The sequence below is a fragment of the Cyrtonyx montezumae genome, unplaced genomic scaffold (genome assembly GCF_038088225.1).
Source record: "Cyrtonyx montezumae isolate F1298 unplaced genomic scaffold, pur_monq_1.0 scaffold_7, whole genome shotgun sequence".
Taxonomy (NCBI): domain Eukaryota; kingdom Metazoa; phylum Chordata; class Aves; order Galliformes; family Odontophoridae; genus Cyrtonyx; species Cyrtonyx montezumae.
Genome location: NW_027072078.1, coordinates 14666333 through 14694292, shown reverse-complemented (window position 1 = coordinate 14694292; position 27960 = coordinate 14666333). Strand labels below are relative to the sequence as shown.

The 27960-nt window shown below is 36.4% G+C and overlaps 1 protein-coding gene across 2 annotated transcripts in view; it reads left to right on the top strand.

Moving 5' to 3' along the window:
• ZNF385B (zinc finger protein 385B) overlaps positions 1-27960 on the top strand; it is a 140654-nt gene that overhangs the window by 34935 nt on the left and 77759 nt on the right. The window contains exon 1 of one of the 2 annotated variants that reach the window (XM_065750486.1): positions 1242-1276. The exons of the other annotated variant lie outside the window; for it this stretch is intronic. Coding sequence (XP_065606558.1) covers positions 1252-1276 — 25 coding nt within the window. The 5' untranslated portion in view covers positions 1242-1251. Of the gene's footprint in view, positions 1-1241; positions 1277-27960 lie in introns of those variants that run through there. 2 annotated transcript variants of the gene reach the window in all.

Below are 27960 nucleotides of genomic sequence, written 5' to 3'. Positions count from 1 at the left end.
CTTATCCTTCAAAAGTAGATCAGATACTCTGTATAGTAAGTATCCTCATCTAGGAACAGATCCTGCCAAAATTTCTTTCATAGATGTCTCATGACACAGTACTATGTTTGTATAACTGTGCAGGTATTATAATTAAAGCCCCTGTGTCTTTATTTGTAAACTTGATTCATAATTATATGTGATTCTTATTACACTGTGTATTTTAAAATCTTTGAGGGTGTGAGTGTGCACAGTGGCACATGCCCTCTTACCTTTTTTGGGAAAGAAAACATATGAAGTACCTGAAAAGACAAAAGGATTTACACTGTGAGAAGGCTCTGTGGGAGTAGGAGGAGGATGAATTTAATAAGCCATGGAGATTTTTCATAGTAAGTAATGAAATATTATTGTTCTAGAAAGGCAGAGGTATTGTTTATGTAATGTCATGCTTTTAGGAGATGATTTTTTTTTTTGTGGTGACAAATATTTAATCTGCCAGTCTGTGCAGATGGGTCAGTATTCTGAAATTCCTCTAGACGTTTATGCTTCTCTTTAGCAGGTATTGTATTTGTATAAATCTAATAGGCTTTGTCAGTTATGTGATTAAAGAGTACTTATTTGTTCATCTGCATAATTGTAAATCAATCTTATTTAGAAAAGCAGTAAGGAATCATTAATTTTTATTGCTGGATTTTTTTCCAGTAGCAAATCACCACAATGCAGGCTACAGCTTCTCCTCTTGTCTCGTGCTCATTGTAAAAGAGACAGAGCTATTTTTAACGTTTACACAGCCTAGATAAATGATTCTTCATTCTGTGTGGTTTGGAGCTGGATCTGTGGAGTGTTTCATAATCATACCCTTTTTATGGTTTGTTTGAATTTGATCACTAGCTGATTTCATGCATTGATAATGACTGCTTAGGTTGCCTGTTTCTCAGCATAAATTCACCTCAGACTTCTACTTTAACAGTGCTCTGTGTTTGCGTCTGCATGAAGATACAGAACTGAAATTGCTTTGCTTTCTTTACAAATGACTCAGAGTGTGCTTGTCCTTCCCTAAAATGTTGCCAGCGTGTGAAGGATTTTCAATGAGCAGTGCTATAAGCCAGCATCTGGGAAGGTTTGGAGCTGCACTGGTGTGCCAGTGCACTGTGACAGAGGAGCAGGGTTGGAGCCAAGGCTCTGTAGCACTATAGATCATATTGGTCATATACTGGAAGTTTTATTTATGTAACTTAGTTCCATTTGAGCTTGGTAAATACTGTTGCCATAATGTGGGGTGGACTTCCCAGTAGAGGTGAGTGTTTTATTTGTTTTTTTCTTTATTAATCTTTAGTGATTTGGTTTGTGATATGATATTAGTAGTGAATGCTTATATTTTTGGCAGTATTTCTGTGTGCATGTAATTTGTATTTTAGTTACTCCCATGCAAATGATAAGAGAAATAACAATGTATGTCATACATAAATTTGTTCTTATTTCAATATTCAAAGTAACTCTAAATATGTGGCAAGCTCTCTTTCCTTGCTTGCTGTTGGCAGAAGGCATTTTCTCAGTAGGTGACTTCTTATGTGTTTTAAGTGTTTTTGAAATGTGTCAATGGTGCTGTATTATTGTTACAGAAGGAAACTAATTAACAGTGTGACTGAATACGCCTTGCAAGAGCTTGCTTTCTGGCTTGTTAAATCTCAAATTATAGTTATAATTACATGCACAGCTCTAGAGCTGTTGGATTCTTCAGATAAGCTATGAAAGTGAAGAAGGAAATAAATTTTATACTGGATTTGACGAGTTGTCTATGTCTGTCATTGTTAATATTAAAAGTTATGACCTGTCGTGCCCAAGATAGCATTCGATAATTCATTTCTACTGACAGCTTGCTTTCAGAAGGGTATAAAATTACTGTCGCTTCTCCCTAATCAGTTAAATTTGAGAGTTAGTGCAGTAAGTTTAAGGGAACAGATACTATGCTGAAGGTAGTCTGTGAAGTTGTAGTAGTAAATCTTTAAGCTTGAAAGAAACATTATCAAAAACTAAATGAACTTTGTACCTGTTCTTAAAAAGTTTGAGAATTTCATCTATAGTAGAACACTCAAAATGTTTAAACTCATTAAACACTATTGTTCTGCTAATATGTTGAGTTTGTTGTGAGACCTGCTATGATGGTATTTGGATCTTCTGATAGTAAATATTTTAATAAAAGAAGGGAAGAAGCTGAAATATATTTATTAAAATGTTTTTCTTGCTTGCTAAAAATGCCTGTGCTTTCTGGGTAAAGACTGCTGTGTTTTTTGTAGTTCTTTTTTTTTATAAGGAACTAGGACAGCTCATGCATTTTCCTGCTAAATATATTTATGAGGCAGCTGTTTTATAGCTTTCAGCTCTGAAGTTATAGATAAGTGTGTATTTGTTTGACAGAAGATTCGAGAATTTCCATTTACTGCCAGTACATGTAAAGCTTGGCTAAGCAGACTGCATCAGGAGCACACACCATTTGTATTAGCCAATCTGTCTTTGCAAGTCCCAGGGCCACTATCTTGCTAGAAGCCACTGTGTGCTTTTGAAAGCATGAAATTAGTTTTATACTGAGCACATGGTTTCTCATTTAGCAGTTCTTTTTATGGTAATGGTCAATTTCTGATTCAGTGCCAGAATTTTGGTGTTCTGTCAAAGCTGATAGCTTCTGCTAAGGTGTTCTTTGGAGATAACCTCCCCTCTCCCCCCCCCCCCCCCCCCAACAAGAAAGAGAAACACAGGAAAAAAAACAACAGACAAAAAACAGCAACAAAAGCACATTGGTGTGGGGATGGGAAGAATCTAGGGAGATCCTAATAAAGGAAAGCTGTTCCCAGTGACCTAGGCTATTCACATTTCAGTTAGCATGTTGGAGTTGTTTTGTAGTTTTTCATATAATATTCCTAAGCATGTGTTTGTTTTGTGATGTAAAAATATTAAACTGTCACAGTCTTAAAATTCATATAGAATTTTTAATACACTTTGCAATAAACTCCTATTGTGACATGGAAAATTACTATCCCCTAATGATGTCTTACTTTGTGTGTTTAATCAGTGATCAAACACAAAGTGCACTTGATACATGTCTGGGAAGCACCCTAAACTTTCAGGAGATACATTCTAGAATGCAACTGTAGAATGCGTTACAGAGTCTATCTGGAAAGTTTTAGGAGTTTCTGTAAGCTATTAGTAAATATATATTTTTAAGTGTTCTGTAATACGTATTATTTGTAAATTGATTAGGCAGCTGTTTTTTAACCTGTATTTCATTCTTAAAATAAGACAGTAATTTGAGTTGGAAAGGACTCTTAAGAGGTCATCCAATCTAATTCCTCTGCAATGAACAGGGACACCTACAGCTAGATCAGGTTGCTCAGAGTCCTGTCCAGCCTGACCTTGAGTGTCTCCAAGTACAGGGCATGCACTGCCTCTGTGGGCAACCTGTGCAAGTGCATCAGTACCCTTAGCATAAAAGCTTTCTTCCTTACATCCGATCTAAACCTTCCCTTGTCCTGTTACCACAGACCTTGCTAAAGATTGTCACCTTTCTTACAGCCTCCCTTTAGACAGTGAAAGACTGCTCTCAGGTCTCCCCAAAGCCTTCTCTTCTCCATGCTGAACAACCCCAGCCCCCTCAACCTGTCCTCAAAGGGGAGGTGTTGCATCCCTTGGACTGTTTCCGTGGCCCTCCTCCAGATGCTGTCCAGCAGATTCATATCTTTCCTTACTGAGGACTCCAGATCTGGACATAGTACTCCAGGTGAGCTCTCACCAGTGCAGAGAAGAGGGTCAGGATCAACTCCCTCACCTGCTGGCCACATTTCTTTTGATGCAGTCCTGAATTGTGTTAGTTTTCTGGGCTTTGAGGGTTAGTGCATTGCTGGTTCGTGTCTGGCTTCCCATCCACCAGTATCCCAAGTCCTTTTCATCAGTGCTGAAAATTGAGCAGTGCTCAATTTTTTCATTCCTCAGCTAGTATTCCTCAACTGCTAGTGGCAGTTGCCATGACCTACGTGGCTTTGTTGAATTCTATGAGGTTTTCCTGGGCCCACTGCTAGCAACTATCTAGGCATCTCATCCCTAAGTTGTCTCAGCTGCACCATGCAGCTTTGTGTCATCTGCAACTTGCTGATGGTGTGCTTGATCCTACTGTTGATGTCATTGATAGAGGTACTCCTCAGGAACGCTGCTTATCACTGGTCTCCATACACACTGAGCTACTGACTGCCATTCTCTGATTACAGTCTTGCAACCAGTTCCTTTTCCATTGAATGGTTCAACTGATCAAATCCATAGATTTTCAATTCAAAAAATAATATTTTCAATTCAAAATTCAAAAAAGAATATTGTGGGGGACTGTCAAAGGCCTTACTGAAGTCCAGAACAGTGACATCAGTGGCTCTTCTTTTTGATGCAGTTAGGCCACTGTTGAAGGCCACTAGGTTGGTGACTTGCTTTTGGCAAAGCCATGTTGGTTGTCTCATATTACCTCTTTCTCTTTTACATACCTTAGTTTAGCTTCAGGGAGGATCTGTTCCATTATCTTCCTCAGCACAGAGGTGAGACTGAATCATGGGAGAACATTCTAGCTCTACTGGATTAAAACTTTTCTTTTAATAGCAGCTACTTGAAGTGAAAAATGAAGATGATTAATATTGTACTGTTAAGCTTCACTTGGATTATTTTATGCAGTTTATGTTAATCTCTACTGTATATTAGGAAAATTTAAACTGTGCTGCTTTTAATAAGAGTTTCCATAATTTTGACTTGGTCCTGCAATAGGTAGTCTTTATTATGTATATATTTTTTTCATGGCAAGTTGTGTCAACTGTGGGCAATATCTGTGTTTTGTGTGGAAGACCCAGTGGTCTCTAGAACTGATGGGTTTCATCTGTAATACTGAAGAAAAGTCCTGATCAGCTATCAATAATACCTTTTAGGGAATGAAGCTGGAGGTCAATCTGTTAAGAAGTAAACTGAAGTGAATACAGTAGTTTTTTTGTTATTCCATCATCATGGAGGAAGAAGTGGAATCTCTGGAGACTGCTGCTAAATGTCTCTTGGAAGGTAGTAGAACATCAGTTCAACAAAGCCCTTTATTCAAAGTCATTGTTTTTGGAGCGTTCTGTAGTCATGTAGATGCAAACTGACAGCTTGTTTTTTATACAGCTTGAAAAAAGATGGTTGCTGTCATTTTAGGACGTTTGAATAAATATATGGTTGCTGTCATTTTAGGACTTCTGAATAAATTTGCTTGCTATTCTCCAGCTACCAGGCACAAAACATCATTAAGAACATTTAGAAAATGATGTGTGACATGTCACTACCATGACATATAAAACTTGTTTTATTTCTTTAAGTACTTTAGCAAGGATGCCTTTCCTTGTCCTTTTATTCTCTGTGAGATTCTTTTAAACATGCTTTTTATAGCTATAAATATATGCTTGTCACATTTCAAGCTGGATAGTTCTTTGTTCCAAGACTTTGTTGTGTGTAAGGTACTTTCAGCTCCAGAGATCTTGCATCTTTTTCCAAGTGTCTTCATTGCTGCGTATTTCCCTTCCTGTCATTTCACATTTGTACATAGTGAGAAGCAAGATATAGAATGCTAGTTAAACTGGACAGAGCTTCTTGGTAGGGAGCTCTAGAACTTTAAGAGAACATTTCTGAAACAGATTGCTAGTTTTCACATGACACCATAACTTCAGTTTCTTCTCATGTAGAAGATCCTTTAGAAGACACAAATGTTAACGCATGGGGTCTTCCATTTTTTGAGTGTTGAGAGGATAGCGGCTTCACTACTGCAAGCTTTCTTACAAGATGATCCTGAAAAAGAGGATATTGTAAGCTGAAAGGAAAAAATAACTGGGGAAGTGGTTTAGAGTTATAAGCAATTCCATGTTGATGACTTTGTGTCTTGAGACTAGGCAAGCACTGTGTGGAAATCTTGAATTTGCTTTTTTCAGTGAAGGTCATTAATGATTCCTGCCAAGAGAGCAGAGTAAGCTGACACTGTAGCAGCCCTGTTGAAGCCTACTGCTGAAGCTGGAGTTTCAGTATGTTGTTCCCTGGCGATAAGCAAAAGAGCCAGGCAGAAGCTAAGATGTTTTGGAAGCCTCACTCAGAATGTTCAGTCGAGAAGCTGTGCTTTCTCTATACACTTTCTGTCTTGCTGGATTCTGAGAAGTGCTCATAACATGTCTTTCAAGAGAAAGTGAACAGAATAACTTTCCTTTGATGTAGGTTTTTTGTTCCTATTTTCTGATGGGAGGAAAGCAAGGTACTTTCTGATCTGTAAAGGTGTAAGAAGGTTGCTTTTGTATTACATCAGCAGTTGAGCAGATGAAAGGCTGAATTCATTAGCTCTTGGGTCTACCCTGAGAAGAGCTTTTGTCTGTATGTGATCAGTGCAGATCTTCAAATTAATGTTCAGTGCTTTATTGCTTTTTCAAAGTAAGGGTTGACGCTTTTTGATTCATTGAGTATGTTGTAAGAGCAAGGTGAGTGAAAAAAATATGACTGTGAAAGCTTGATGGGCAAACATTTCTTGCTAGGCAATGTGAAAATGTCAAACTTCTGGCTGGATGAGAATTTTTGGTGTAAGGCATTTCATAACAACACATAGTAGTTTCTACACTATCTCTGAACAGCTTATGAGACCTATGCTGTGATCAGTGCATGAGCTTGAACGATTGGAGGTTAACAGCTGTTTAACATGTGTCCAAGGAATTCTGAGTTCTATGTGGGTTTTTTGTGTATTGTTTTGTTTTCCCCTTGTGTTAGATTTGTTCAGTTCAATGCTACTTATACTGAGCTAGAGTAAGAGAGATAGAAAACAAGTCCCTAGTGTGTTGGTTAGAACCTTTTCTTGAGCCAAGAACCTGTACAGGAGGTCTTCCCTGGTCTTTTAAAAATAAATGAATAAACTGCATAGAAATTAGCAGCCTATGTGTTTTTTTTTTGTAAAGGGATTTAATGCAGAACAATTATAGTATTGTTTCCCTTCTCTCTTCAAGCATTCATTAATAGAATGATTAGAATAGAATTCAAAACTTATCAGCTGAAAACTTGCGTATTTCACTCAGGAGTCTCCATTTCCTTCCTTTCTTTAGAAGAAATCCATGAAGGGTGTTCCTAAAATTGTTTTTCATTGTGCTCAACCAGGATTTTAAATTTTTACCTATGGGCAGTCAACTTCTCACTCAGCATAGTGTTCATAGTGATGACATCCTGAATAATTCTGTTTAATAATAGGTAGAATGAAATCATGGTCCTGGGAGTCAGTAGGAAAGGTCTTTCATTTTTTTGTCAGCAGAACAGACTAAAGGAGGTTGTGGAGAAAATTAAAAGGTGAGGAAGATTTCTAGGCTTTAGAGTGGCACATCTGGATAAAGAGTCATGGAAATCACTTCATCAAGAAAATGCAGACTAGTTGGAAAGAGCTGAAGTTTATTGATATGAATTGCAATTAGTATTGTGGCCAGATTTATTAGTGGCATGGCTGGAGCCTGGTGCGTCTCCAGTAAGATATATGATAGTAACAATCCCCAATGTATTAAGCAGTCATTGTATTGGCCTCTTCTTCATTTATTTTTTTTAAAGAAACTTAAGTAACACTTGGCACCTGTGTACCCAGATTACTTCTGAGAATAAGATATAAGCTTCTCAGTCACTTTGGCTAGTAAGAAGGGCACAGGCTTTAGAAATACCAAAACCAAAGCACCAGAAACTTATTTGCTGACAACTAAGTCATCATGGAAAAAATCTGTGCTTTCCTTTGTTATGGATGTGGTTAACAGGAACATTTATCTGAAGCTTATAATAGCAGACTCTTTGTTAATTATTGACAGAAAAAAGATTTGGCAGAAACAACTAGAAATATTTTTGTTGCTTCTTCGTTTTGTTTATCATATTCTAGCATTTGCTCATTTTAATTATTTCTCTTTTCTAGCAAGTTCATTGCTCTTTGCAGGGAATATTTTTGCTCGGTTTATTTCCTCCTTCCTCAGGAGAAAAAGTGAAAAAACTTTGTTTTAGAGATTACTTAGTATTACTTTGATCAGGGGAAAATATTTTGGTTGACATTTTTCTCTTTATAGCATAGCAGACTTTTATGCTGAAACCATTGTTACTGCATGGTATCTATGCAGTTGGTATCATTTTGTGAGATATTTTTGGATAATCAGTGAAGCTTAAAATCCAAATTAATAAAGTAATAGTTTAGCAACTGTTTATAATTTATATGTAATCTAGTTATGATTTGTAAGGGAATATTTACTCATGAATATTTGGGTGGAAAAGCGATTATCTAAATGCTTTATAGTTTCATAAGTTATAGAAAATATTTGTTGCAAAATAGGCAATGTTTGATACTTATGGTGTTTCACACTGTTTACCATCAGTTACTCAGTTGAGGCAGAAATGTTCCACTGCTCTACAACTATATCAAGATGCCCACTATCAAAGTGAAGCAATAAAAATTAGAAAAGAATAATGAACCTTTTAAGTATTTTGAGTTGCTTTGTATTTGAGTAGCAAGAGATTAGTATTTGAATAAATACAATGTACTTCACCTTTTTATCTGGGTTTAGATACAAAATTTAATGTACTGGTCTTTTATCTTTAAAAGTTCATTTTATGCCTAATAGGCATGCTATTATATTGAACAGCATTCACAAGCTATTAAGAATGGCTTTCTATATAATTTTATCAGATGATTTAACTTCTGTTGGTTTTTTTTTTTTCAAGTAAAAATTCTAGCCACCTTCACTGAATGAAGAAGAAGGAAAAGCTTTGTGGAGTTCTTTGATTGTTAGTTTAGGTTTGCCTGGATTGTGGTGTTTTATGTAAAAGTAATACATTTTGCGGTCTTTTAATGTATTGAACACCAAGCATCACTCTGAAATTTACAGACCTATTTGAAGTTATGGTTATAGATTTCATTCACATTTAATGTCAAGATTCCAGTGGCAGAAGGAAAATGCATATTTTAGTAAAGTTCCTGTCTGTTGTACTTAATTGCATTGGGCATCTACCCTGGCGAAGTCAGGCCATGTTTATTATCATAACTTGCATCTTTTTTTCCCTAAATAATAGGTTATGGAGTGACAGATATTCTTAGACTCAATGTAGTGACTTTTCCCTTTTTAAAATTTTGCTCCAGAAATACATTATAATTATCCAGACTTTGAGTGAGTGGATGATTTGGACAAATAAAACCCAATTCCGTTATTTCTACTTCTCATTTGAAAACGTGGAGCTACTTTGATAGTGAGCTCACTACTCTGGTTGCCCCAGGTCTTCCTTTTGCATTGTTCATGCAACTTATCAAAGTTACTTTAGCTGTTTTAAATAGCTAAGATAGAAGTGCAAATGACAATACTGAATATTGCAAATGACAAACATGAATTGTCATGAATTAATTGAATAAGTAAAGAGTGGAGAGCAAGGGTGTGTTCTTTCTGCTGGTTGCTGATTAGCAGCCAGTTTGACTGCTTTGAGTGTGATTCCTCCTGCAGCAGAGGTTTTTGTTCTCAAGACTGACAGCTGCGTACTATGTTGAAGGGAGCTGCTCCAGCCCCTCTGAAAGAGGATATGCCTCATTTGTTCTACACTGATCTCTCTGTAAAGAAACCGCAGGAAAAATGCCAGGGATTTGGAAAGACTGGGTAAGGTGCCAGTGTACGTGATAGAGAGTGCTCACTGAACTTGGGTGAAAGAATAGCAATTTTTAGTGTCCTGAATGGTCACAAAATGTGTAGCTAGAAATGTGGTGTAAAATATACCACAATAGCAAGTCTTGATGAGTGGTGTTAATCTGTAAGAAACGGATGTCCTATTGCTAATACATTACTTCTTATGAAATTGAAATTCTTCTATTCCTATTATTTTGTAGGCTATTTATTGAATGAAAATGTAGTTTATTGCCTACCATTAATAGAGTTCCAGGGTCAGTAAGCATTGTTTTGCAAATTCAAAATTTCAGGCATTGTACAGGTGTGAAAGTGACATCCAGTAATGGTGTAGACGCACAGTGGAGGACTGCTTGAAGAACCACTAAAATTTGTTTTTCCTTTTATTTTATTTTCTTTCCTCTTTGTCCTTGCTGCTGGATGCTCAAGGATCATGCTTGTGCCATTGTGAATGAGAACAATTTGCTGCCGGAGTCTGAAGGGACATCTACTAATTAACTGAAAATAATGAGAACGATCTTTCCGTTCCACAGATCAAAGTGAACTTATTACCAAAAAGTTTGGAAGTCAAGGATTATGTAAGCTATGCATGATCTAGCCTCATTTTCTTGCTATAAACAAAATCAGAATCAAACTCATACCCACTGGGTCTGGAAGATTCTGGGGACTGTAGGAATCACTGAGTCTTAATCTCCTTCTTTATTCTTTTAACTCCTTCTTTAGAATTCTTTCTCTAGTATGTAATTGTGTGGTGTTAAGTTCAGTAACACTGCAATTGAACTGGAACATGTTATTTAGATAAACATCCAAGATCAATTTAAGGACTTAAGGACTTGATAAATTCAGTTGTTATGCTGCTGAATTGTTTAAATTACCCATTAACTTAACATTTGAGAATTGCATTTTAATACTAATCTGAATTTTCTATATTAGAAGCCAGGAAGTGTCTTTGCCTCCCTACTATTAGAATACCTATTAGATACATTACCTTTTTTGCCCAGGTAGCTTGGACAAGTCCATCACTGTGTGTATTAAGTGTGCCATTGCAAAGACAAATTATGTAATATCTGGAAGGAGTATCTCTTACCTTTTCTTTAATAACTTGGTCCATACCAGTGATCTCAGGAACTCTCTGATGAATCAGAATTACAGCTTAGCCTCCTCAATGGCAAGATGGTCAGTCCTGGTTTTTAAGTCTTCACAGTGTATTCTACCAGTGGCAGATACTCTTTCATCTAGAACTGCTTGTATAGAGCTCTCTTTCTTAGTATCAAGTTAGGAGTGTGCTACATTTTCTGGACTTCTTTCCTTCCTCTCCTGCAGTGAATTTTCATCTGTCAAGGTCAAACTTTTCTCATAGAGCACTTGTGAAGGGATGGTTGTTTTCCAGGTTGAATCTGCTGCCTCTGGTGCTGCCTCTGGTATAGCCAGTTCACTTAGTTCTTCCGTAGAAATTAGCCTCTATTTCTAACGCTATATGTTGAATATAGAAAAGTGGCTATGCAGTTTGTTATTGTCTAGGATAGCATTTTATGTGCGATTGTGCAGTGGTTTCTAGTTCTTGAGCATATTACAACTGTTCCATTTTCTTTGTAGATATCTGAAGCTTAATATCAAAAGGAGTCTTTAGTTGCCTTTTTTATATCACATTTAACATTTCACATAACTTTCTGAGTATTAGTTTTAAAGACTTTTATTTACCTAAAGTGTATTTTCAAAAAGCAAAAAAAAAAGGAATACAATATCTTCTGAATATTTTCTAGGCAGTTTGTGAAGACATGGTGTGTGATTTCCTTGACAGAACCTTTCTTATGCTTTACCAACTTTTGTAACTGGTTACCCACTAGTCAATCGCTTAAATAATTTCATAGAAACTTCTTGTTCATTTCATCACTACTAGTACCTGGTATGCTTGCTGGATGTTCCTTGGTATTTTCCTGTTTCATCTGGATTCTTTAGAAACAATATCATGCCACTTGATGTTCTGACTATTATCCTTAGGATGTCTTCAGTTCATTTGGAGCATGTTCATAGCACCCACGTTCATCCACTGATCCATCCACAAAAACTTCTCTGTAGTTTGTGGGAGGAGCGGAAGCACAGTGTAAGCATATTAATTTTTTTGATTACTAATTGCTTCCTGTTTTACTTAAAACAGTGCTTAGAATTTAGTTGCACAGAACCTCCTGGACAACACGTCCCTGTTAACAGGCTATTCTTAAGCTTGTGACTGTAAAGGATGATGCTAATCATTCTGTACTTTGCAAATTGGCGTTCAGGATTTCTGACTCCTAAGAGCCTGCTGACAGAATATGGCATTTTCCTATTAGCGAACTTTCTCCCAAAGAAATAGAAGTGAAAAAGCTCTATACGTTTAAATTTTGTTGTGAATTTATTTATAGGAATTCTGTATCACTTGCAAACTTGACTTTTAGTGTAATAATCTGGTTATCTAATCCTACACTGGTGTCAGGGTTATCCTTGATCCATGTGTGTGCCTCTATTCAGATTGGAAGGGTTTTGAGAATGCAGGCCATTGATAGATCCAAAAAAAGTTTCAGTTGAGTGTTTCAAGAAGGAAAAATAACAGCTAAGGTTGTATTAGAAAAGAAGGAAGTTATTTTGCAGCAGTTTCTACTGTGGGGACACTCAAACTAAAATAAAATAAAACTCTTCTGCATGCCATTGAACATCTGATATGAGTTGCTCACCTCTGAATTACCAATGTTTTACCTGCCACATGACCCCTACCTCTAGTTCCTTGTACTATACACCAGGCCGGTTACTGTTTTTCGGGAACACTGTCTAACATTCTTGTTTGTCTCAACTGAAAAAAGTATGTCTTCTTTTCACATGATCACATGGAAGTATCTCCTTTTTTTACATTTTTATTTGTGTCAAATTTCAGAGCTGCTTTTTTTCTTGGCAATGAGGTCAAAATATGGAGTGCTTCACTGTGATTTATATTCCTTTAGCTGTAGAATGAGCTAAAGTATAACATGTATAAAGATTTTGCTGAAAAAAATATGTCCTTTTTGGTAAATAAAACATTCATTGCAAATGAGACTTTGGAAGGAAAGTATTTTGATCTCAGGTAATGAGATTGGCACTGTTCCTCTAAAATGACAATGCGCAGAAGTGTTTTTTCTTTTCTTTGTCATCTATTATCCACAAGTATATCTGAGGTTTCTGGTCTTTAGCTTAAACTGCTGTTAAGTTTTCATTATAAATGTGTCACCTACTAGAGCAAATGGCCCGTCAGCAAATATTTATTAATGTTATCTTCTCCCAGACACATTTGCATACTAATTTCTAGCTAGATTTCCATGTTTTTAGTTGTCAAATCTATACTGCTTCTTGTCAGCTTCACCATAGGGTTTGAAAATGGTAATAAGAACTGCTGGGGATGTGAAGCGTGGGAGCCTAATAAAATGTCTTTAAAAACAAAAGCCAGAATTGATGTGAGTAATAATGAAAATTACTTGCCAGTGAATGTTGAATAATGGGAATCTTCATATGGAGGTACTATGTATTTTGATTTCAAAAATGTATATTTGTTCTTATAGCCTTGTAAAGGGAAAGAACACCTTGGCCGCCTCCCCCTGCCCCCCCCACCAACCACACAAAATACAAAACACAAGACAACAACAAAGACTTCACAAAATATTTTAGATTACTTTCTTGTATTTTTATTTTTTTATCATCTTCAGTGTTGTCTTTGCAGAGGACCTGCTGTGATCATCTCTATAAAGGAGAAACGTATCAATTCAGAGCTACACTGTCTGTCTGGGATGCCACAGTAATGTGAAGGAGTGAGTAGCAGGATGATTTTCCTCAAGTTTGGAACCTCTTTCTCAGTTCTCAAGTGAGGAGTCACTGAATGGCCAATCTCAGGATGCTGGATGAAAGAAATTTAATTTTAAGGGTGTTTTCTGAAGTGTGCAACAGAACCAATTTCAAAATGTACATTTTTAATACATATTTTCTTGTCTTTAAAACATGCCAGATTTGTGAGCAAAACTTTCATGTTTTCTTTTTTTTCTGTGCTACATGAAGAAAGAAAAGGCACGCTGATAGGTTCATTGAAGTAATATCTTTAAATGTGTTGGAGATCTTTAAATAAAACACTGTGTAGAAATACAATTGTTATTTTTTTATTTTCCCATTAGTGATCTATCCCTGCCTTGAGCCACTTTCTTGAAGTGATTGAACATTTATTTTTTTCTTTTTCATATCTCACCTGGCTCTATGTTGAGTAATCCTGGTTACGGAAAGTATAAATGACTTTATTTCTTTGCTAGGTGTTTGTGTAATGTTGAACAGATTTGTGAAACAGGCTCGGATATATATTTGGCATTGCTCCAAGTGGAGAGCACTTGGGAGTAGACTAGGACAGTTTTTCAGGAAACATAGTGCTTGCAGGATCAGGGCTCATGTTTCCATTGGCTGGAAAAGTAGAAACATCAGCTGGAGTCATTACCATCATTGTCTTTAGGGGTGCCTGTAACTGAGCTGCTACTTTCCCAGAATGAGCCGCTGAAGCCAGTAAATAAGGCAATAAAATATTTCATGGGTAGTAAATCTTACACACCAGAAGAAAATAAAATCCAAAGAATTCTGAAAAGAATACAATTCTTTCAAATGTTAGGAGACTGAGTTGTATGAGAAGGGTATGGATAAAGAAAATCTGCACTATTTGTTTTGGAAATGGTAAAAATTGTATCACAGGAAACTTCTGAAGTGCTTTTAAACATTTCAATAATGAAAAAAGCAAGAAAGGGAACTAAGTTCTAAGCAATGTCTTTAATTGTTTTCACTTTCAGTGCATGAACGTGACTAAAGGAAATACCTGAGTGCAAGAACATATCCCAAGGAGTTATTGGAAATAAGCAGAGTACAGTATTACAGAACTTAAAAATAAGGAATCAAGTTTTGCATACAGTTCTATGGTCATGTGGAATTGATTTAAGGTGTATTTCTTCATAAATGGGCTTTCAGTGGTGAAGACATGACCTAATATATTATTATAGCAGTTGTTCAATGCATTATTTGATTTTTTAGTCTTTTATCCAATGGGTTAAATAGCAAAGCTTCAACTTAAAAAATAAAAGGATAGATATGCTTTTGTGTAATATGCACACGTGAAAAACCAAGAAATAGCTAAAGATAATTCCCAAGTACAAAAATGAGACAGGCTGAGAAGTACAGTGCTAGTAATCTAAGCAGTGATAGGTGATTACATTGAATTGCAATTAGTTCTGAGTTGCAAATGTTCATAATCAGGGCATAAATTATTTATTTCTCTTTTCAGTTTATTTCCTTTTATGCTACAGCATAAAAAGACTATACTGGGGGGTTCAGGACTGCAGCATCTACTAAGAGCAGAAAATATTTGAGTCACTGAGACATACGTCTGTCTTACATGTCTTTCATAAAATATTTGCAGCATTTTAATTATTGCAGTTCAAAAATGTGTTTGTTTGTTGTTTTATTTTCCTGTAAGAATATTTGGAAGTACATATTTCTATCTTATTCCTGGTGCTCAAGGTCAGGTTGCATGGAGTCCTGGGCAGCCTGAGTTAGTGGATGGTGACCATGCATGATAGGGGAGTGGGGGATTAGGTGACTGTTGAAGTTTCTTCCACCTCAAACCATTCTGTGATAATTCAGGTCTTTGGCTGACTCAAATTTGGATGCATTTCTATGGTATCCTCAAAATATTTTTTCCTTCATTTTTGTGTTACAACCATAAATAAGACTACAGTTTTGTTTGTATGCCCACCAAGAAGTGTGTGTAAAACTTTGTTCTATTCATTTTATTACGCACTCATGATCGTTGTCATACTCTATGGGCATTGAGTATGACATCTCAGAATTACTTTGAGAAGCACTGACCATTTTTGTGTAATTCTTACTTCAAACAGGAGAAAACTGCAAGGAAAGAAAAATTATGAAACTATGAAATAAATATATAAATATATATGACAATATGATGTATATTGGGATATGTTTGGGGTGGAGGAATTAGGAATAACAAATTTGAGTGCTTGTATCTTGTACTTGCAACTTTGGGGTTGAATTATTAGTTGTTTTTTTTTTTTTTTAATTTATTTTTTAATCCTACTAACTTCTATGGCCTTTGTCAACCACTACGTTCACTCTAATTTTTGTCATTTGAAAATAATGATGTGAACATGGTAGTCAACAGCTTGGACATACTGTTAGGAAGGTTTCTTCCAGAGTGTGTTCCCTGTGAATGAAGGTGGCTTCTACTGGGGGAATGGATATTTGCTGACAGTTTTTGGGTTGTACTTGTGCTCTGGAGGACTAAGTTGGTCCTTATCTGCAAAGGGAAAGGCAGCAACTGTCTTCATTGTTAACCATATTAGATTAAGACTTTTCTGCTTCTCCAAGTGTTAAGAGATTGCAGAGCAGAGACCATAAGGAGTCAGAATGTGCACCTGCTTTTTTCCATCCAGATGACCTGGGTCTAGCTGATCACCCTGCTTTTTGATGCTTCCAGTTAAAACCTGTATCTCTTTCTAGTGCAGTAAGTTGAAATTTGTCTAGATTGTTTTGAATAGGAATTTTAACACAGTGTATTTCACAAAAGAAAGTTGATTTTTTTCCTCTTCTACATGTATTGAAAACACGAACTTGGTAAGCTAATTTGGCATCAGTGGTAGGTGTTACTGTCTATTCCTCTCATGCTTTTTCTGTCATAATAAGCCTATCTTGAAAATGGCTGTGGAAGGGTATATGTAGTTAGCATGCTTTGGTGGCATTGTCCCTAGTGTTGGGGACATTGGTGGTTTTAGCCTGTTTGTAGGGAATACTGCTATTCTGAGTTTGTTAAAGATGATGGGTTGGTCTTGTTTACATAGCTTGTTTGTGTCTTTAACATGTCCTGCATAGCTGTCTTCAGATATTCTGTCCTTAAATTATCTTTTCAACTTAGCAACTGATCGAAGTAGAATTATCACTTGCAAAATTAGATCTGTGAAGAAGTGTTCCATTGAAGCTTCATGAAGCTCAAGCTGAATCACACTGTCATATGAAAGTATGACAAAAAGTTTAGCTGTTGCACAAGAATAAACTGTAATTTATGCCAACTGCTACTATTAATTAGCTTTTGAATTCTGTCTCTGAGGTAGACTTACAAATCCATGTGCCATAGAAATCCGTATAATTTTGCCTTTGAGCCTGAGAGACCTGAGAGGGTTTTTTTGAAGTTTTCTGTTGCCAAACTGCTTTGTACTGAGTGCTCTTCAAGGAATGTTTCTTTGGCTCGCTTGTTTTCTCCTCCAGAAAATATGTTCCTGATTTCCTTATTTGAGATGGTCATGTACAAAGAATTGAGGAGCTTGAAGTTTCTGCTGTTGGCCAGACTGCACTGTCTTCACTCACATGTGGAAAGTATTAAGCTATGTTAGTATATGAATGTTAAATTGGCAAAAACCTGTGTAATTGTAAAATGATACTTTCTGGATAAATTAGGTCTTGATTTTTCAATCAGTAGTTGTTTTTGTGATAGACCACAGGAATGCATAACCTGATAATCTTAAAAGAAAAACTTGATGCTACAGGGCAAGGTGGCTTACAATCTGTATTTTAAAAAAAGACACAAAACAAAAACAAAACAAAAAATCCTTGTTTTTCTTGCATAATAATACGAATCTCAATTCATCAGTTAACATGGAGAGCATCTTTTTTAGTAAATATCATCTTTAGGTTATAGTTGGGGAGAGGGAGGAAACTATTAACTGAAAACTTCTTGATGGTTCCTATCAGGAGTATGAATATTAAAACTAGTACAACCAGGATTACTCAAGTTCATCCTATGCATATCAGCTTAATGGTTAAACTAAGTGGCATACATTTGAGTTTCAGCAAGGATTAGTGTGGCAAGGTTTGCAATGCAACAGAGCACTTGAACATATGCTTAAGTTTTTAAGTAACTGTCTTGATTCTTTCTAAGTAAAACATGGATTTCCCTGCAGTTACTCAAAAGGAGTAAAAACCAGTGCAGCCTCTGAAACTGAAGCCTTACCTGGCATCATTGGGATTGTATGTTTTGGTAAGATCAAACACTGAGGCCTGTTCTATGAGATGAGTTGGGTTCTTCAGCTGGTTTTGGCAAATCTCGAGTAAGATTTGAAAAATTTCATGTTCAGTGTGTCATAGTTGGAGGGTTTTTGGAACAGGTGTAACTTAATTTGAATCCAAATTATATCACCTTTTTTTGTGATCTGTGGGCTTTTTTCTATGTTTGTGACTTTGGTAGATCATTTGCATTTATAAGTAATAACAGAATCACAGAATTATAAGGGTTGGAAGGGATCTCTAGAGATCATCTAGTCCAACTGCCCCCCTGCCGAAGCAGGCTTCCTAGACCAGTTTGCATAGGTGGGCATCCAGAGGTGGGTCTTGAACGACTCCAGGGAAGGAGACTTCACAACCTCTCTGGATAACCTGTTTCAGTGCACTGTCACCCTTACTGTGAAGAAGATCCCATGCATTTTTGGGGAACTTCCTACACCTCAGTTTGTAATGCTACAGTGTGATTTTTATTTTTTTATTGAAACTTCCTGTAGTCAACAAGAATATGAAGGGGTATTGATATGATTAAGCTCTACATAATTGATGGAGAATGGCTTCTAATGTGTTTCTAGATTCTGTTTTAATCCAGGTTAGCCAAAGGAGAGTGGGGAGCTTAAGAGGTTCCGTATGTTGCTAATCTACTTAATTATCATCTGTGTTTCAGGTAAAAGCATAGGTAGGATATTTTCCTACATTTCCTGTATTTATAAGTAGGGCTCAAGAGTTTCAAGAATAATGAGTTTGTCATTTATTTCTCATCCAGTACGTAACTTGTGTGTCTGAATCAGTACAAATAGCTGTTTTTCTTCCGAAATTATAAAATAAGTCTTGAATACATATTCTTTTTTTTTATGCCATCTCTGTGGTATCCAAATAACTATTTTCAGATTGTCCCTCTTGCAGTTGTTATTGAAAACCAATTCAAGCTTGGATAACGCAGTATTGGTGCTTTACATGCTATGTACTTTCCCATATACATGAAATGAGAATCAATTCATATGTGTTATACTTCGTTTTTATTTGAAATTCCAGAGTTTATTAGTATTTGCACAGAATAACTGTGGGCCGCCTAAGCTCTACTGGGATGTGTACTGAACACAGCAGTACCACAGTGCAGTCCTCCTCAGTGTGAGAAATGGTATTTTAGAAAAAAACAGAACACTGACACCTTACAAAGCAAACTACAGGTTAAATTGCAACCAGGGTAAATATTTGAATAAAAAACATGGAGAAGAAAGTGCTGTAGGGACATCCTAGCAATATCTGAAAAGATCCCAGAGGGACAATCCTGTTTATTTTATTCTTATCGTGATGACCTTGTAGTTTGCATTAATGGTTTCCAAACTTGACTGAAGAGTTTGTAGGACAGTTCTGTTTATCTTCATTCAAGAAGAAAGAAAAGTAATGTAGAGCTGGAAAAAACAGACTAATACTTGGTTTGTTCTTTATATCTTTAATATATATTTTAACATGCATGGATGTAGGAACAGTGAAAATGTACTCCTATAATCTGGACAAGGCTGAAATGTAGTTAATCGGTGTCAAGTTATATATTTATTTTTAATGATCTGAAAGTCATCTGATACTATAATAAGCCTAATGACTCTTACTGAACAGAAATTCTCGATCAAACTGCATTTTGAATAGGAGGAGGGGAAGAGGGAGTAGGCTCTAGATTGATCTAAAAGCCAGGTTGCTTCTCACTAAGTCATGCCTCGTGTCATTTCTGAGGCAGAATATGTTTATGCAGATCTGTAGATACATTTATCTAGCAAGGAACCTGTTCCACCTTAGGAAAGCAGGGCTGCAGAGTGATCTGAGGGAATGATCTTTGTGACAGATCGTTAATTGATTTTAAAGTAGTCACAGTTTCTTTAACTTCAGAGATAAAAATGAGCATGCTGTATTTCTTGTAGCTGGTGTTAAGATACATTTAAATTTTCAGTTCCCACATGGCACACTGAACTTCACTTCCATACATAATGCTGTTAATAGAAAGTTGATCACTGGGCATTTTATTGCTGAAAAAGTTGTAGCTCCCTCATAAATGTTAACTGTCAAAGCAGTCTGCATAAAATCAACACTGAGTGATAAAATAATTGAAATTTCCCGAGCAATTTTATTTGTTTTAAAATTCATGATAATGAAAAATAAAATAGATCTCATACTCTCAGCATAATTATGGACTTTGCCTATGACTGTTATATGAAAATTTTCTTAAATTTTACACTTACTTTCTCAAAAGAATTTATGTTAAATGAGCAGGATTTTCATTCTGCTACTCCTTTAGTAAGCAAATGCAGCTCTAATTCCCAAGCATATAGTCAATGAAAGAGCAGGATTTACCCATTTTGGGGATGTTTCTTGAAGGAATGCTCTTTGTGGTGACGGGAAGTTATGTTAAAACGCAAAGTGTTAAAGCTAAAAAGTTTGAGAGGAAAAAGAAACAAAACAACAAACATCAAACAACAATGACAGAAACTACCTAATCTATAATTTCAAAAATTTAATAAGACTTTTTTGAGGTTTGTGCTTTGAATTTAAATTATGCAAATACCTGCTCTTGAGAACTTGAGCCCTGGTATCCTCTTCAGTTAGGTGGCTAAGCATACTTCCATGCTCTTGAACAGGCATGGAGTAGAAATAAAAGTAATAATAAGAAAGCAAAACAAAATAAAATTCACATACATGTGCGCACACACACCAAAAAAAACCAAACCAACAACAACAACAAACATATTGTGATCCAATATTTGGCAAAACTTATTTCTATTATTAGAAACAATATATAAAAGAAATATTATTTATAATACTTAAGTGTTAGTGACACTAAACAGAACTGAAGGGGCAGATGTGATTATAGCAAATACCCAACATTATAAACAGTCTTTTCTTTTTTTCCCCAACATTCTGTATCCATGGATTTGCTTTACTTATGGACTTTTAAGACAAAATTGTTCACTAACAATTATAAGATGTCTCTAGTTTGCCTTTCAGTAAATTGTTCAGTTAAATATAAATGATTTAGCATTATTGTACTGGTGGGCTTTTTTCTTTTTCTTTTTCCTGATGCTTCTCATACGATACTGTGGTTCCTCAAACCTCTCTTAGATATCTTGGTAAGCCTTGATGTTTGTATACCCCTGGAAGGATATTTTCTTGGAACTGCATTAGATTAGGTTCTGCTGGAGTTCTGTTTACTTTCTATTGGATTTTTTTTTTGCCATATTGCTATTGGAAAGTAAAAAATTGACACAGTAAAAACACCTCAGAGCAATTTTGTTACTGCAAATTGGCCAACAAAATTAGCTGTGACATCATTAAATATGGTTGCAATTATTCTAGCACATCCTGTTCCATGTCACACGCTGGTGATGCACGTGTAATGTGTGTTATAGCACCCTGTGTCTGTGACTCGCAGCTGCATGGGATTATGACTAGTCTAGAGAACAGTAAAGTGACACTGCATTAAGCAAGAGTAAGTAGTGTGTCAGAGATATTTTTATTGAAGTTGAACTCTTCTCATGACTGTGCAGTCCATCAGCTTGCTTGTTCTAGTTCCTCCTCTGTTCACAATTTTGTCGTTACCTTCTTATTCTGTTGGTAACAATAGTAATATATCCTCTGATCACTTCAAGATCAAGATTGTTAAGGTTTGAGTGCTTACTCTGTTTTTCAGACATTTTGGGGAGAAAAAGTGGAGTTCTTTGCATAGAAAGAGATAAAATCAGTTATGAAGGTTTTGAGGTACAGCTGCCATTTTATTCTGGTCTGTAATGCTTCATCTTAAGCACTGGAATAGGCTCCCCAGGGGAGGTGGTTCAGTCACTATCCCTGGATGTGTTTAAAAACCGTTTGGATGTGGTGCTCAGGAACACAATTTAGTGGAGGGTTGTTAGAGTTCAGGTAGTATGGTTAGGTTGTGGTTAGACTCAATGATCTTTGAGGTGTTTTCCAACCTGAGTGATTCTATGATATAGGAGAGGAAATCATTTATTTAAAAAGACTAGTCCTGCATTAATAAAGTTCACTCAAGTATGGTAGGGAAAAGAAATTGTGGCATAGTATATGATACTGAAAATTGATATTGCTTTTTTTTTCTGGAGAATTAAATTGTTGCTGGGTGACACAGATGTGCGACATATAAGATGAATCTTTATTGGATGGATCTAGCACTTTACCTTGCTGTTTGTGAATCAATTCAATAAACTTCATGAATGACGTTCTTACGTATAGTGGTAATGCTCTCATTTCCAGGTTAGTATGGAAGGGTTATTATCTGGCAAATGGCGCCTCTGAGGAAGAGGAGTATAAAGTTGGCAATGTTAGGTGCTATAGCAGGGGATCATACTCCGTGGGCATTTTTCTGTTCATATCATAACAAGAGAATAAAACCTGGAAGCTATACTTTTTTTTGTTTTTTTCTCCTTCTGTTTCAGCATCTGAAGCTGAAACCTAGAAAGTTGCTTCATATTTGCTTTTCCAAACCTTGAATTTTGTGTGTTTTATTTCTATAATTTGAATATAAAAGTGGATTTCCAATGTTATGTTCACATGGGATCTTCAGAGAAAATGCTTAGAACAATATAGGTCTATAAAAAAAACACTTAACAAGATTGTTCTTGGACTTTTTAAATTTTATTTTCAAAGTTGTAAATATTAGTTCAATATTTCAAATGGTGCTCATTCAGTCATAAGAACAATAGTTTTTCCTCTCTGTCATCTATATAAAAAATAGACTCATCAGTTGTTTCATATTGTCTGGAGGGATGTGTTGGCAGAATCTGTTGTCAACATGGATGGGAACTTTCCCTTCTATTGTGACGCATCTGTTTGGTTTCATGCTATTGAGTTGTATGCCTAGGTCTTCTATCTATTACCAGTGAAAATTGCTCATCGCTTATGGACTGTGCTATATATAGTGAATGTGACTTGGAACTTAAGATATGCTGTACATGCAGAACTGTGGAAGTCGTTGGAGAGTTGTAATGACTGTTTTGAATAAGGGCAAACAGGAGCTAAGTTCTTTGATAATTGCGTTATATTAATTTACGTCTTTAGTACATTTTTGGCATCAGCAGCTGATGTATTTATATTACGAACTTTATTGTGACATATTGTGAAACTGGTTAAGATTAAGGATGTTTGGGTTTTTTATACTGAGATTTCAAAAAGTGGTTGGAATGATCAGGGCTAGTTATGCTGTTCTTCAGTCCTTGTGCTTGGAGTCACAGCAAGTATTTTCAGATATGAATGCTCTTTTATTCCTTTTTTTGTTCGCTGGATTTTACTGATAGAAGCTGTCGTCAAAATAGAGCTTTGAAGATACAATTTATTTTGTTGCCAGTCTTCATTTAACTTTATAATTGGTCAGCCTTCCCAAGGAAAATAAAAGGTTATAGGAAGGATTGAGACAAAGCTGCTCTGGCATTTCTTTGCATCTCAGATTTCCACCCAGAACTAAATCTGGCTCCTGTGCAGAAGCAACACTTGTCTCATTAGTCAGTTTTCCTCTTGTCAGGGTCCAGTAATACTGACTAATACAAATGGGCATGAACTATCAGGGAGGCGCCGACAGGAGCCTACATGTGTGACTCTATTCGAAGTTGTTTAAAAATGAAATCCTGAGTTACTGTTTAGCTGACACCTTATTGAGAAGTATGAATATTTTGCAGTTCTGTTATTATTATGTGATGTTTATTTACATTGTCAAGAACAGTTTCTTGGCAGGTCCGATATATTCCTGGAGAGTACATTCTGTATATTCTGTATGGACTATTTTGGCATTTCAGTTGGGACCTTTCTGTTATTTGTGATGTATTTGAGAATGGTCTCACTATGCCAGTCAACCCCCTGGGGAGAAAATGTGCTTCGTGGCAAGACTGATATTAGTCTATCTTATTCCCTCTGATTTTGAAGGAGTTAAAAATAATAATTAAAATTAAAATTCCTGTACTTCTTCCTGAGGTAGTAATTTTCTTTTAAACAAAATATACCTACTTTTAATGATGACTTGAAATATCAGTTGAAGTGCTAATTTACCTGAGTGTCCTTCTTTAGTCTTTCTCTAGAGATGTTTTTTTTTTTTAATAAGAAACCAAAGTCAGTTTTTTGTTAATGAATTTCTGTCTAATGATGAATTTTTGGAAGAACCTTGTAGGTAAAGATGTTATTTTTATCTACAGAGAGTGAAACTGAGAAGAGGAAATCTTAGTGAGTTATCCCAAGGTCAGACAATTCTGTTCATCTTCCGTTCATCTTCCATTATGTCTGCTTAACTTTTGCATGCTGGTTAATTTTTTATTTTTTTTTTGAAACTGATAAGGTGAAAGAAGATATGACATGCTCAGCAGAGAGCATGGAGAAAATAAAGAACAAGGAGAAAATGCAAGAACAGTAAATATTCTTCTTAAGTGCATGTAGTTTGAGAGTGGGGGAGCTCCTTTCTCCTGCTGCTCTTCTCTTAAGTTCAGGCACTTAGACTTCAGTGCAGTTAGCACCTTGTGCTGCTCAGTTAATCCATTCCCAGGAAAAGGACCCTTGTGTATTGCAAGGATAAGTGAAAATGAGATAAAAGGAATTACAGTCCACTGTTATCCATACCTCTGAAAAGAGGAAGTGTGAACTAGCCTTGCATGCTGCTCTGTGCAGCCCTATTTCTGAATGCTTGTCTCCCTTGCACCCAGGAGGAATATCCTGGGTAAGCACAGAACCACCTGAGTAGTGACCTGGACTTGCTGTAGAGCAGAGCAGAGCTACTGGAAGTCACTACATGAATCAGTAAGTTTGGGGAGAGGAAAAGCTTGTGAGAGTTCAAGCCCTAATTAATATGCTGAAGCATTCTTAATGTAGGGCAAATTTAATGACAAGTGAAAATAAGGCTTAAATGTTTCTCTGTCATGCTTGTAGATAGCTGCTAGCTCCATCTTCTGCCCAATAAAGCATTGAACAGGTCAGTAGATTAGGAAAATATTAGTCAAACATCTTTACTCTTTGATATTTGTATTTAGATAACAACAGTACTGAAATAACAGAATTGGAATGAGATTTAGACAGTGAAAAAATATATATATGAATATGCATGTCTAGTATTTAAAAACGACAACAACTGGTACTTGTGCACTTTCCATATAATAATTAAAAGCTCAATTGTGTTTTTATTGGCATAAATCTGCCCTGTCATGCATTGCAGTATGTTGACTCTGTGCCAAAGAGGTAGCAGGCTGCAGTGCTAATCTGTTGAAGTACATACAAATTTCTATTAAGAAAATCGGTGAAAATGTATGCCATTCTGATGGGGCAAACTCAGATGGCTAATTAAATTGGGTTGCTTAAATTCATAACAGGTGTCTGGAGTAACACTGCTTCCAGTACTTTAAGTGTCTCTGTGGAACTTGGATTAGCTGAGTGAATAGTTCTGGTAAAGGAAGAGGATCCTATGTGAGCAGGTTGTCCCAAAGTTGCTGTCGGAAATATCATAGCTAAAAGATAGTAAAAGGTAGCTAAGATATCAATTAGAATCTTAGGGGTTAATCTTGTGAGATTAGTGCTTTATCCAGACTGGAAAGAGTGGTTGTCATCTATATTCTGAGAATAACCTTCTAAGCAAAAAGCTTTCTGAACATGATGTGATTCAGAGATAGCATTTCAGCATGAAGTAATTTCTCTGAGATGTCCCTGTGATTTTGACCTGGTAGCCCCATACCTTACAGAAAAAACATGTAATGTTTTAAAATAGTTGGCTTTGAAGTCTACAGAGCATGGAATGGTATTTTCCATCAAAAGTGTAGGGACAGATGTCTGCTTTTGAGCCCAAGGATGTGATGCTGTTCCTGGAGGTGGAAGGGAGGCAGGGTTTTTTCTGCTCCTATCCTAGAAATACAGCCTGAAAATTTTCAGCCAACCTTCTGTACATACCACACTTGTTCATACACAGCTTTATGAGCATATGCTTGTATTTGTAGTATATATAAATACTTAGAGAATCTTGCAAACTTTCAAAAGACCGTGTGCATCTGTGAACATGCAAACCTTTTGGGATGGATTTTAACAGGTACAAATCTGCTTCTTGTTCCAGTGCATTGGTACAGATGCTACCTCTGCAAAGCCTGTGCATAATTTGATGGAAAGAGAAGACTGACTGCCAAGAGAAATTAACCCTGTGTCTTGTTTCAGTTAAGCAGTTTAATTGGTTTTCGCACCTAAAGCTGAAATAAAAAGGAGCTACTACTTGTCACCATGCTCAGGGAGAGTCTGATCCGCTTGTAGAGTAGCATGCTGTCTGTTTCAGAGGGACAGACCCTGTCCTTACATCCACACATTCAGCTCCCTGCGTGCAGAAAGCTTCCTCCCTACAGTGCAGAGCCCTGGATCTGCTTCTTAGACACTTTCTCCCCTTCCAAAATACCCTGATGTGGATTCTGGTGTCCTGGTGGCTCTGTTTCTTACAGCTCTCTTCCATTCTGTGATTTTCAAGGTGGCTGTGCTGACACAGCAGTGTGCATTCATTCCAGCTAGCCTTGCAGTGCATGTCCTTGCTTTGTTAGTCTGCAGAAATACTTTGTAGGTCTAGTGTGAAACACAGTGCAAACCCGGAAAAAGCATCGAGAAAGAGGAGAATTAATTGATGTACAGGAAGAATGAACAAAGAGGCCAATGATATACCTGCCCAGGGAAATTGATGAACGTCAAGACCAAGAGAAGGAAACCTGAGAAAGTGGTAAATAGAGAGGAAGGACTGAAGGGAAGAGAGGGCTTTGGGGAATGTGCCTTTCTAATTTGAAGAGGCTGTGTAGGGGAAGACTGGATCCAATACAGTCGCAGAACAGATATTTCCCTTCACATTTAAAAAGCAGAGGTGGAAATAGTGTTTCTTAGCTTGTGCCAATGAAGCAACTCAGCCGCTGGAAGCAGGAGGTGTTTCTCAGCATCTGTTTTACAACTAGAGCTTAACACAAATGCAGAGTGAGTTGCACTGTATCATAGTTGAACCCTGCTGAAATGCCCAAATTATGATGAGACCGTACAGTCTTCTCACCTTCTTTCTATTTTATCACTTTCATCTGTTTTCATCCGTGGAAATGTCCTATTCTGGCTTGGCATTAGATGAGAATGTCCATTTGGAAGAAAAAGAAAAGGTACAATTTGAGCAGAAGCAAACATAAATGTCTCATAAGTTTGCCAATAAATACCCCTAATAAGTGAGCCTGTGAATCAGGTGTGGTAGTTCTTTGCACAGTTCCATTTCTTTTCTTATTCTTCTTGCATCGGGATGTTGTTATTCTCATATGTCAGCACTCAAACATCAGAAGTTAATGGTGGACTGTGACTAGGACAAATTTGAGAGAAGCTCTAATATCATTCACTCTGAGTATTATTAAAAAATAAAAATAATAAAAAAGGGAAAAAATCCCACAACAACAATAACAAAAACTTCCAGTCAAAAATATGAACTTCAAATGAATCAGTATGCCTGCCTTTATCTTTTTAAAAATTTAAATGAAACAAATCTGTGCATCAGCTGTTTTTTGCCTACGCTGTGCTGCTGCTTCTGGTTTAAAATTTTGTTTTGAAACATTCGAGAGAGACAAAAGGGGCAGATGACTAATTGGTATGAAATGGTCATTAAATCGGGACTGATAGGATTTAAACTATCAGTCCTTACTGTAATGTAACACATCCTTACCAGATGTGTTGTTCATTCTTTTGGCTTCATTCTCTCACTAAAACTGCTTTCATACTTCCTGACTATATTAAATTTTTTGGCATATTAGTCCTTCCAAACAGTAAGCATGTTTTTCTCTTTTTTTTTTTTTAATTCAAAAGCCTCTTACAATCATTCGCAGGATTTGAATGTATTTTCAAATTCAGTGCCTCAAAAAACTCTCTTCCTTCTTCATGTCAGTGCAAATATCTTTCTAATTTTTTTTATCATCACCTGACATTTCTGTGACTGCAGCCATCTCTACCTCCATTGATGATTGGTTTGTTGAGGTCTGTTATCCCTTAACAATAGAGAGAATCATGCTGATTGATTCTCATTTATTTTATTTAGGTGTTTGTTTTCATCAACATGCTCATCTCCCAGAATCCTTACAGTATTTTCAGTTTTCTGGTGTCAAAAATGCTTCTCAAGGTACTTAAAGTTCTTTTCAATGCATTCATGATAGTGGAG